A 13,081-nucleotide genomic window follows, 5' to 3' on the forward strand; every position below is an offset into this window, starting at 1 on the left:
TGAATACCTCATTCAAAAAGTACTGAAAGGCTGCCGGGGCGTTGCACAGACCGAACGGCATGACGAGGTACTCAAAAAGGCCGAACCTGGTCTTAAAGGCGGTCTTCCACTCGTCTCCGTCCCTCATGCGCACCAGATGGTATGCCCCTTTCAAATCCAACTTGGTGTAGATACGAGCTTTCTTGACCTGTTCCAGAAGTACACTGATGAGAGGCAAGGGGTACCGATTTTTTATGGTTATCGCATTCAATGCCCTAAAGTCCACACAGGCTCTCAGCTCCCCATTAGCCTTCGGGATGAAGAAGAGTGGCGAGGCGGCCGGAGACTTGGACGGGCGGATGAATCCTAGCTTGAGGAGTTTATCCAGGTACCCCCGGAGATGCACGTTTTCAGGCTCCGTCAGGGCATACAGCCTGCCGCTGGGAACGCTGGCCCCTGGCACCAGGTCGATCTGGCAGTCAAACTGTCTATGTGGTGGTAGCACTTCCGCCTTCACCTCATCAAATACATCCTCAAAACTGTGATAAGCCTGGGGGAGAGCCACATCTTTTTCTGCCGCTGTAGCCACCGTCTGACTCCGGCTCTCATCTGCGTCAAGGGATTCCGTTCTTATTCCACAATGCAGGATGCAATACGGTGACGTCATTTCGATGCGATGTGTTGGCCAATCCACAAAGGGGTTGTGTTTCTGTAGCCACGGCAATCCCAATATGACGCCATATTGGGGCGCTCGGATGATGTTAAAATCGATTTGTTCCAAATGGTTCCACCCATATCTCATCGGAAGGACCCCCGTGTGCTGCCCGATGGGCCCCGTCACCAATCGCCTTCCGTCTACAGCATAGACGTCTTCGGGTACAGCTTTGGGAAGAAGCACTAGCCCTAGCCTGCATGCCTCGTTGTGGTCCATAAACATGCCAGTGGCCCCTGAATCCACCATGGCCACAACGGGTATCCACTGGTCATGCACTCCCACGTGCACCGTGATAAACAGGTGTCGTTGTCCCTTAGTGACCGAGTTGGTAAGTGAAGGGATGGATGAGTGACTCCGAGATGCCCCTTCTCTGGTCTTGGAGTCCTCTAGTTTTCCGCCGGTATGTCCACCACGGCTGTTACCGACCGGTTGGCCCGATAACGTGACGTCTTCGGTTTGGCAGGGCATTCACGTACGTAGTGGCCTTTTTTGCCACAATATAGGCACAATCCTTGTTTACGGCGTGACTCTTTCTCCGTGGCTGTGAGGCTCGCTCGTATTGCGCTGATGTCCATGGGTTCTCCCTTGGATGCGGTGGAAGTTTCAGGACTTCCCACCGTCACATAGGATGGAAGGGATTTTCCTTTTCTCCCATGATCCCCCTTTCTTTCACTTAGCCTATGTTCCAGCCGTAATACCAGGTTGATAAGGCCCTCACATGTCTTGGGTTGAGGGTCAATATGAGCCACAGCGTCCTTGAGCTCATCGCACAGCCCGTGATGGAAGAGCGCCGTCTGTTTAGCAACAGGCCACTTGGTTTCCGCAACCAGCCTTCGGAACGCGTTGAGATACTGCACCAGGTCGTTGGATCCCTGTCTCAACTCAAGCATTTCACGGTCCGCCGTGTACGAGTCAGCCCTTCTGTCGAATACCTTCAGGAATTCCTCGCGAAAAGCACCCCAATCACATAAGAGGGGGTCGTCCCTGCTCACCAGAGGTACGGCCCATTGTGCCGCGTTTCCAGCCAAATAGGATATAAGGAAAGCCACACGAGCCTGACTCGTGGGGAACGCCTTTGGTTTGCACGATAAATGTAGCGCCACTTGTGTGAGGAATACCTGCACTGTGTTAGGATCCCCACTGTACCTCTCTGGTGTTGCCAAGGGGATGGCTACCGGCATTTCCACTACTACCGCAGGGGTCTGGTTCGTCAGGGAGGTGCTGGGCGTGAGCGGGTCCAATTGGATAGCATCCAGTCTGGCTTTTACATCGGCTGTTTCTTGCCTAGAGGCAGCCACTTCAACTTGCATGGCCGCTAAAGCAGCCAGCACATCATCAAGTGTTGCCATGTCTGTTATCGACCGGGAGACAGTTAGTGTTATTAAGGTCGGATATTTTGTAACGCCCTGAACGTCTCAGGATCGTTTAACAGACACGACAATGAGGACGCAACCACTTGTGAAGGGTTAGTTCTTTTAATGAAGGCAAATAAAATACAAAGAACAAACAAAAGTTATAGTCACTGGAATCCTCCAGGCTAAGTACGTTACCAGCCCACAGCACGGATGGTCCTAACCGTCCTCTGCATATACGCCGATCCCGGCGTATGCCAACAGAGGGCAGAAATGAAATGGCCGACAATGCCAATCGGTAGGCTGTGAGGGGCACAAAGAGTGTTGGGGAGAATCGAGGAGTCAGGGAAACACCCAGCCGGGGTCTCTACCTGAAGGGAGCAGCCGCTCAACCTCTTCCTCAGACTGCACCGGGACGCGGAGTCACCTCCTGGTGATGCGTCCCCGATACCCCAATCACAAGCAAGAAGACTGAACCGAGAGCAGCCGCTCGATCGATCCTGTGGACTTCCGAGTCTGTAACGCGGCAAACACCTCCTGGTGTGCGTTACAGCTGGCAGTCCCTGTGTCTCTGGTCGGGCTGGGAGTTACGACTCCAACCAGCAAAAGCGCCACTGCGCTTGGACTCAGCCGAGTCAAAAAGCGAAGCTCAATGGTTGACCGGTAGAGCTTCCGGGTCCTTCACAGGTGACGATGGGGCAAGACACGGCCCAGGGAGTAACGACTCGACCTACCTCCGTTCTTGCCTTACTGGAGCACCACTCCGGAACACTGCTCTTCACGAAGCAGGTACGTCGGTGTGAACACAATATCCGACAGCGTTGTACCTCCCGGTTCCTCCCTTTATAGGGCGTGTTTTCCTTGAGTTATGTAACAGCTCTCCTGTTTACATAAGGGCGTGTTTCCTTGAGTTATGTAACAGCTCTCCTGTTTACATAAGGGCGTGTTTCCCTTGAGTTATGTAACAGCTCTCCTGTTTACATAAGGGCGTGTTTTCCTTGAGTTATGTAACAGCTCTCCTGTTTACATAAGGGCGTGTTTCCCTTGTATGACAGGAATTCTTGACACCAGCAAAGACAGGGACATGGATAACAAAGAAGAGGTTGCCCTGTTCTGTCAGACCACTGTCCTCTCCCATGAAGAAACAACTTACTACATGGCAGGCAAATGATTGCAAAGATATTATTTACCCGTTCTGTCTCTGCCCACACACGCAGCTGCTCTTTATCCACTACAAGCAATGACAAAGCTGAAAATGAAATGAAGTTTGGAAATTCTCCCACCATAATATATTAATCATGTCAGACACGCACAAATTCACAAAAATGGTGGTCAAGAATATGGCTTAAAATAAGGTAGATGAGAACAATGGAAGGTGTCTGGCTTCATGGGACTGGACTCCAGGAGCCACTGCCACCCGAGCCAGCAGCAGGCACATGCAGAGGAATAATAACATCTATTTTGCATGCAATACAAGGCTATCATCACAGCCTGTAGTAGGAACATGTTTTATTGACATTAATTGTATTGAGAGTGCAATGGTTACCATTTGAATATGGTTGCTGTCCATATTCATTTTATTGGTGTTGATATTTCAAAATATGGCATGTCTGGTTTTACTAATGTGGTGACACCCTGATAAAGGCAGTAGGCCTGCCCCATTTAAATATCCTTCATATTGTGATGTTGCAAGAAGTATATATGCGAGTGTTGTTATCGAAGGTTCAGGATCCAAAGAAATTTTCATCCACAGCATTAGAAGTATATTTCTAATAAAATAAAATAAATCTAAGAAACAGCACTGTTTGGCTAAACATTTATTGAGTGTTATTGTTGGTTGCCAGTGGATTGAGATTACAAGTCCACACCTTCCCCTTGAGTAGGCCTTAGACTTCTCTGATTTTCTGCACTGAGACAATCAAGTGCTGCTATGAGTTGACTGGTTCCCAGTAAAGAAACACATGTAGATTTATTACAAGTTAAGGCCTTATGCCCTTCTCAACTAATAACCACTTTTCTGTAATACGTGCTTGGGATTGAAGGATTTACCCTTCCCATCTCGTTTTAAATGCTTCTCTTTTCTGAGCGTCAGTGCATTAAGGTTAATGCTGCTCCACATATGGTCCAGGTTTCATGTCAAAAGAGTGAGATGCACATTTTTGTTCCTCAATGTCCAGCCCATTCTTCATTTTTATTATGACTAAAATGTTTGAAAGTGAGGTACTGGCAGTCACATAAATCCTGGGTTACTGAGAGATGGAGAATGAACCAGGTCAGTCTAGAGTAAACTAGTCTTTTCATTCTTTTTTCAGAGCCTCCAAGATGCTGGTGAAGAGTGTTTGCTTTCTTCAGATCCTGATTGTTGTTGCCCTTCAGCCTGCCTTCGGTGAGTACGGACTCAGTCTGAGGAAGGGTATTAATGTCATGTAATGAAGATCATAGGCTGTTGAAATTAACCTTAACCACAGAGGTAAAGTGTGCAACATATAGCTCACTAAGGGGCATATCAACAACAACCGGCGATAATTATCGCTCAGTGCTCTTAGCGTGAGGATAATTATCGCCGGCTAGCGTGAATTTTTATCGCTGAGATAGCGTGATATTAGCAACGCTTATCTCAATAGTGATAAAAATCTACACGCTAACAGGCTAACGTGAGATTATCGCTGGAAACCCAGCGATAATCACACGTTACCTTGTTGATAGGGACAGGCAAACTTAGCCATGATATCCTCCTTCCATAGGCTATCATGGCTAAGTCTGAAAATTAGCAGACGTAAAAAAGCAGCGTTAACCGCGGTTAGCGCTGCTTTTTTTGTCTCTAACAGGGTTAGCGACATTCTTGATAATAGGAGAAATGTCGCTTAGCGACATTTCTCCTATTATTTTACTCTGGAACGCCCCCTTTGCATCTCATTAGAGATACAAGGGGAAGCGTAGAGTAAAAGGGTGCTAACATGCAAATTTGCGTGTTAGCACCCTGTTGTTGATAGGGTGCTAGTTTTATCTCTGATTTTTTGGCTTTTAAAGCCAAAAAAGCAGAGATAAAGCCCTTGTTGATATGCCCCTAACATCTAAATGTCATCCAGTGATACAGAACTGGTGATGCAAGTCCAATCCGAGTGAAGAAATATGTAAAACATTAAACTATAAGATTAGTGTCTGCTGCAGTGCATGTATCTGAGCTGCTTCCTCAGATGAAGAGACTCCAGGACTGTGCAAGCGAGACGGCTTGTTTGTACTAGTAATTCATCAAGTAACGCTTCCAGACAAGCCCAACACCATTCACACCTGAGACCCCAAGGAGCACCTGGAGCACAAGAAACGCTTTTAATGAGCTGTCGCTTCCACTCTGCACATTCCCCACTCAGAGACTGGGGGCATATTTACCAATATGTCATACAGTGCAGCAAATCACCTTAATGCGTTGTGCTGCATGACAGGAGAAGGGCAGGGATGCACCATATTTAAGACAGTACTGCACATTCCTGTCTTTTCCTTGCACTGGTGTATAATATGCTGCATAGCACCAACCCAGGCACCCGTGCACCATGGCTTTACCTAAAGTCATCTATCCCTAGAAATGGGCTCCCTCAGCAGGCACCCGGGCCTTGATACCCACACGATCTGCATGTCCATCCACTCCTAGGACGATCCCTCTATCCCTAAAAGTGGCGTCCCTCAGCAGGCACCCGGGCCTTGATACCCACATGGTCTTCATGTCTTTCCACTCTGGGGCTAATTAATCTTAAAGTGCTCCCAAGAACAAGTGGGGTATTTTATCTCTTCTAATGAAGTGCTTATTATGAATGTATAATTACATTGTCATTGACTTGCAGATGCCCCTCCTGGGGCTTATTTATGGTCCATGGAGGTGAACCCTGCAAGGGAAGCCAAGGTTTGACAAGTCCAGAAGAAATGATGAACTGTGTCTAAAACAGTTTTTGTCTGGATCCATCCTAAAGGTCCTGAAGCCAAACTCTACTGACTATGTCCCCTCAGCCCCCTTTCATTGTTTAACTAGGCTGCCGAGGAGGCTGCCATCTGCTTCTTTAGCATCTCTTAAATTTGCAGGTCTGGCTCAAACTTTCTAAAACTATAAGTGAACTAATTAAATATTTCACACTGAGAAAGCCCACACTGAGTGAGACGTGTCAGTGAATCTTGAACATCTTTGACTTCAAGCTGTTGAAAGAAAAGTGTTTCTCATAGTCTATCATAACTGACATCATCACCACATTTTGTTGTGCTCCTCATTTCAACATTCTGCTCATCTAGCTAGATTATGCTGATGACTTGTGTGACAAGTGCTCTCTGTGATTTCTGTTTGGCTCTGCAAGACTTCTAGGCGGAGTTGGACACAGTTGGTGCATCCAACGTAGTACTCCTTTTATCATGGTTGGTTAACATCCACCTAACTAGGCCATTGGATGATTAATAGTTGATGCCGTTTGATCTATAGTCATGGAGTACAGGCCCTTTATCTGATTTTAATCCTCTACTGTGGCTCAGTATTCCTTTTTCTAACGGTATCCATAGTGGGGGAGGGGCAGGGTGATAGATCCATGTGTATCTATGTGGAGATGGGATGAGCAGTGTAAGCTTCATGTGTGGGATGATGGGTACAGGCCCCAGCCAGGCCCGCTAGTACAAGAGGTTCGCCCTTCTGCGTGCGAAATACTATAAGGAAGTTGGCACGGAAACTGCAAATACAAAGACAAAGTTTATTAACCCTTAAGGGTGGTCCTACAACCTACACAACACTCTTCAGTATTGTACAGAGTAGCACACTGAATGTGCGCACATGGTCCCCTTTTATACGCAACAGAAGGGCTCATAAGTGGGCGGATCCAACACGAAGCAAGATTCATTACCTTATATGGACATGTTCGATACAAAATCAATACATGGGCGGAGTTTAACAATTTCCAAGGCCCGCGAAAACATAGTCAAGGAAATACTAATTGGTAACAGATGTGGTCAGCTCTGGGCATGCGTGAAACGGACAAAGAAGGTATTTATAGACTGTCGCTGGGCAGATAACAGGAGTGACTAGTGAAGAGGTAGGACTCTTCTCGTGCAAAGCACGTGGAGTCATGACTATACAAAATGGAGTCTGAACATTGGTCAATATAAGACAAAAGCAAACGAATCAGACATAGAGAGCGCATGTCTTCAGTGAATGCTTAATCATATCGCTGTTTTATTTTTCAACAGACGGCCCTTTCAGCATTTGCTGAAGACATTCAGCTTACTAGGATAATCAAGATAATCATCATGTATATCGATTCTCATCATCTCAGTTATTTCCTTTTTTAGGTTCTTTTGATAGGTGACATTGGCAATAGCTTTCTTATTGGGGATACAAAGTGAAACACATAAAGAACATATCATAGGACCACATTGAATACACATACAACATGTGAACAAAATTGCTACAATAATACAGAGACCAGTTAGAACTTTCCATCCCCATGTAGTAATTAAGGTCCAGAACCATCCAGAAAAGGTCCAGGTACCATTTTCTGTATGAATGTCAGCAGCAATTTTATGCAATTTGTTAATAGCTTTATAAACTGATGGTGTGTGATCAGGGATGAACACACAACAACTACTTCCTATGATTCTACATGCTCCACCTCTATCTGCTAACATAACGTCTAATACCATTCGATTCTGTAATGCAACAATTCTAGTGATCTGCAATTCTTCTGTAAGGTTCCCAAGAGCAGCAGCAGTTTGATTCGTTACAGCCTCTACGACCCTTGTTAATCGTCGAATCTTCCTACTATTTAAGGCAGTTCCAACAAAGAAAAATAATCCTAGATTAAAATCAACAAACTGTTGCAAACTGGTATCCGTCTGATCAACATCATCAATAGATAAAGTACGTTTATACCTATTTACAGTCACATTGTTTAATAACTTCAAGTCTTTATGATAGGATGCAGGCGCTAAGAATACAGGGGGTAATAAAAATGCCACATAACATACCCCGGACCAGCCGGCAGGTAAACGATAGTCGCCTTTATTTCCACACACGAAATAGGTATTGTGGGAGGCCAGAAATGTACTGTTATTTAATCCGTCTATATTCAAAACAACAATACAATCACTAACACCAACAGGAATATAACCGACACTTTGGACACACAGGTCCGCTTGGGCTTGTGCCACTGAAATTACAAATTTCTCATTTATATTAATGTCTCAAGTGTTCGTAAAGATGTAGGGGGTCAATTCATTATCTGGTCGATATTCTTCCCATTCCCATATTGTTCCATTGGCTTGTGGAAAGCCTTCTTTATCCTGATGACATTCCTTATTAAGTCTGAAAAGTAGGTTTTCGTGTGGCAAAGAGCAAAGTGTACCATGCTCGACAGGAGCCATTGTGAGAGAAAGGAAGAGGTATGAATGGCGTACCTCCTTTCTTCTGATGGGCTGGCATCATACCACATATCCAACAGTTTGTAGCATTTGTAGCAACATGGGTATGATGCAGCATCTGGATGAAAGTATTATTCAGATAGGACTGGCGATGCTTCAATTCTTGGTATGGAAGGGTGTAGAAGTAGTGCTCCTCAGGCACTGGGGTAGACATAACAAGCAACTCACGGACAGGAATTACATCCTCAACAAACCACGTTGTTGTAGCAACAATTGCTATGGTAACAATAAAACCTGTCGCACAAAAAATCTTCTTCTTCTCCATTTTCAAACAAATATCGATATCTTCCTGAAACTAAAAGGTTGTCAGAACTCTTCCCCTAGGCAGCGGTTGATTTCTTCACCATCGGGCCAAGACGGGTGTTGCTACACTAATGCAGGGCTGATACCCCCCCTTGCCTCATTGGCTCTCCGTTTCACTAACCTAGGGGCTGTTCTGACAACGTGTCCTGATACTGAAAAACTCACTTCCTTGGTCTAAGATGATACCTTCTTGATCCAGTGGTCGCTTGGTCCGAGAAGAGCTCCTCAGTATCATTCGGTTCCACAGCACGGCCTTTCTCCGCAGTCAGAATTTCTCGATGGTCGGTCAATACGGCAGGCTCCACTAATCCAGGTGGCCCTCTACGACAGTGTATAGAGTGGATCCAATTTTTGCGATTGGAGACCCGAACAGCTGTTCTCGTCGCAAGCAAGACCTGCTCAGGACCGCACCATCTCGGCTCCAGACTGTTCGGTCTCTCAAACGACTTCACTAGGACAAAATCGCCAGGCCGGAGATTATGGCCTTCACCTGTGGACCGATCAGGGAGCGCTTCTCGAACCTGTTGATGAATAGAAACCAAGTTATCAGTTAACTGTGCCAGATAATCACTCATCATTACACAAGGTACATCATACACTGATTTTGGTTTTGGTGGGCCCCAGATATTCATTGGCCGTCCAAACACCACTTCATACGGTGTAAGGCCGGTTCAAGAATGCGGTATCGATCTGATTGACAATAATGCCAAAGGTAGAGCATCCGGCCAAGTCAAAGAAGTGGAAGCTTGAATTTTAGCTATCTTAAGCTTCAACGTGCCATTATATTTCTCAACCAATCCCGCAGACTGAGGGTGAAACACTGCGTGGAATTTCTGGGTAATTCCTAGTCCTTTCAGGACATACTTGATAACATCCGCTATAAAATGAGGTCCGTTATCACTCCACAATAATCTACAAACACCATATCGAGGGAAAAACTCCTTCAATAGCACCTTAGCTGTAGTAATCGCAGTGTTGTCTTTCGTAGGGTATGCCTCAACCCATTTGCTGAAGGCACAAACCACTACTAGAACATATTTCAGATTATTACAGCGTTCAAGCTGAATATAATCCATTTGCAAGACTTCAAAAGGTGCCATCTTTCTGCCTGTGACTTCACAACATACATTGCAGTGGAGTCAGGCTGCATCGCAGTCTCTTGTGCTACTCGATCTGCCAGAGCATTCCCTTCTCCCACTTTATCGACCACCCTTTTATGCGCATTACATTTAACTATGGCAATCTTCTTTGGATATGTTAATGCAGTCAAGAGGTTGTGGACTAACTCTCCATGCATTATCTGTGCTCCGTGTGACGTTAGAAACCCTCTCTCCTTCCAGAGTAGGCCAAAGTCATGCGCTACTCCGAAAGCATAGCGGCTATCTGTATAAACATTCACACACAATCCTGCACTAAGCTCACATGCTCGTGTTAATGCTATCAGTTCCGCTGCTTGAGCTGATTTCTGTGGTATGCGTGCTGTCTCCACTATTGTTCGTAACGTGGTGATTGCATACGCTGCTGAAGTCGTACCATCTGGTAGCTTCAGGCACGACCCATCCACATCTGTAAAGGGCGTATCCTGGAGATCAATACAACCCTTTGTCTGTTCCTCAGTTACAAGAATGCATTCATGTGCTTCTTGTGTTTCAGGCTGAGTTTCCGGAAATGGTAACAATGTGGCTGGGTTTAGTGTTGCACATCTCTTTAGTGTAATATGAGGAGCCAACAGCGTCAGCTCATATCCTACACTAGTTAAGTGTTGTGTCTTTGTCTGATTCAGCAGGGCATCAACAGCGTGGGGAACCAGTACCAACAGCTTATGAGATAACACAATCCCCTCACTTTGGCGTATTGACACAGCTGTCACCGCAACCGAGCGAAAACAACCAGGCAATGCCCGGGCAACAGGATCAAGTACTGCCGAGAAATATGCACAAGGGCGCTGCTTTTCACTGTGCATCTGCTCTAAAACTGATAACGCACATCCATCTCTTTCATGTACATACAATGTAAAGGGCTTCGTATAATCAGGGGTGCCTTACACTGGTGCTGAACAAAGGGCTTGTCGTAATTGCTGAAAAGCATTTTCACACTCATCTGACCAGGGAAGGGGAATTGGAGCATCTTTCGTCAAAAGTGCTAGCAATGGTTTAACTATGTGTGAAAAACCCAATACCCATTGCCTACAAAAAGAAGTAAGGCCCAAAAATGCACGCACATCCTTCTGTGTAGAAGGTACTGGCGTATCCAAAATTGCTTGAATGCGATCTAATGTGAGTGCATGCCCCTCCTTAGACAAAAGGTGACCCAGATAGGTTACCTTTGGTCTACAGAATTGCAATTTTTTCCTCGATACTTTATGATTGTGCAATGCCAAAAAGGAAAGCAAGGATAACGTGCACTTCTCACATAGCTCAGGAGTGTCGGCCGCCAACAAGATGTCATCGACATATTGTATAAGGGCCACCCCTTCAGGTAGAACAAAAGAATCCAACTGTCGTTTTAATGCTTGACTGTAAATACTAGGACTTTCTGTGTAGCCTTGAGGGACTCTACAAAACCTGTATGAACGATTATTTAAAGGAAAGCCGAAAAGATACCGGCTATCAGGATGAATAGGGATTGAAAAGAAAGCATTCTTCAAATCGATAACAGAGAATGTGGTCGCCGTTGGCGGGACCAGAGTAAGCAATGTCGTGATGTCTGAAACTACTGGGTATTGAGGTATCACTATCTTATTTACCTCCCTTAAATCAATGATGAAACGATAAACTTTAGTATCAGTGTCTTTCTTCAAAATTGGAAGGATGGGGCTATTGCAGACATTGTATGGAACTTCCTCCACTACTCCCACCTTAATCAAGTCCTGTACGATCTGCACGAGCGCCTCCTCCCCCTCCTGTGAAATGCGATATTGAGGTAGGCGTGGCAACACAGCCCCCTCCTTGACACTGATGTGCACTGGGGGAATAACCATCTGTCCCACATCAGTGTCCCACAAGGTACGGGGTAGAGAAGCCAATACGGTATCCTCTGCAACCACACACATCCTCCCTGTCACAGGATAGATATCATTTAAAATCACACGCACTCCTTCAGGGGAGCAACGTATCGTGGCTCTGAAATGTTTAAGTATATCCAAACCCACAATGTTATCAGGCGTGTTCGGGGAAAGCAAGAACGGACAGGGTGCAGAAAACTTATTAACATGGAATGCAAGGGGTTGTGATAAAGGGCTACGGGAAGGTGTGCCATCAAACCCTATCGATGTAACCATTAAGCCAGACGGGGGAGCCCTCGGAACCAATTGCTTGGACAGCGTGCTGCAAATAGCTCCTGTATCAACCAGGAACTGATCAGTAGAACCCAAAACACTTGCTGTAACATAAGGACCCCTCTGATCTACTGGCACTTCAACTGGTTCCATCCCCCATCCAACGCAATCCTATGCATGCTGTGAATCATGATACCCAGGGCGGTCACACTCAGACATTTGATACTGGTTTCGACGATCAAACACATTAGGCCTATCACGTTGCTGCATATTAGGATCATATCGGGCACGATCATTTGAATTTCCTCTAGGGCCTGAAAAACCTCCTCTACCTCTCGTCAGCCCCTGGTCACGTCCCGGACGTGGTGCGTGTAATACAGGACAATCCCTGGCTCAATGACCCATCTGTTTACTATACGCACATTGATTTTTAGTTACATCTGACCGACCAAAAGGGGGACCGTAGAATCCTCCTCTGCCTCTCTCAATACCCCGGCGAGGCGGACCATACACTTGCGCCAACATCACCTTAGTTTTTAAATCCTTCGACTTCATCTCTTCGTTACCCTTTGCTTCCTGTTCCTGACGCTCATAATGCTGAGCCATAGTCAGGAGAGATGCCGGAGACGATGTGGACCAAGAGCTTTCACTCGCTTTCAATCGAGCTGCTACTCCTGGCAACAAATTCGACACATATTTATCAACAAAAAGATGTCGACCCGTATCATCCGTAAGTGATTGACCACTAAAATCATGAAACGTCTCCTCAAATCGTGTGAAAAAGTCAGAGACTGATTCATCAACCTTCTGCTTGAACGAGGCTAGCATATTCCAATCAATCTTTTTAGGGGGGATAATCGTCTTTAACTTTGTCAAAATAGCAGCTGGGAGGTCTAAAATAAGCTGGGGCGGCTTTTGCGCTGCTTTTCTCTCTCTATCCTCATCTTCTATGTCAGACCATTTTGCTTTAAAAACAGCTACATCATCTACTCTCCGTACAGATCGTCA

General features: G+C 45.8%; 1 protein-coding gene across 2 annotated transcripts in view; it reads left to right on the forward strand.

Moving 5' to 3' along the window:
• Nucleotides 1-13,081, forward strand: part of LOC146839206 (CD5 antigen-like) — a 768,433-nt gene that overhangs the window by 113,367 nt on the left and 641,985 nt on the right. For both annotated transcript variants that reach the window (XM_085603219.1, XM_085603218.1), the window contains exon 2: nucleotides 4,359-4,432. In XM_085603219.1, the coding sequence (XP_085459345.1) occupies nucleotides 4,369-4,432 (64 nt within the window). In that variant the 5' untranslated portion in view covers nucleotides 4,359-4,368. The remainder of the gene's footprint in view (nucleotides 1-4,358; nucleotides 4,433-13,081) is intronic.

Source organism: Triturus cristatus, chromosome 4_2 (genome assembly GCF_964204655.1).
Source record: "Triturus cristatus chromosome 4_2, aTriCri1.1, whole genome shotgun sequence".
Lineage (NCBI taxonomy): Eukaryota > Metazoa > Chordata > Amphibia > Caudata > Salamandridae > Triturus > Triturus cristatus.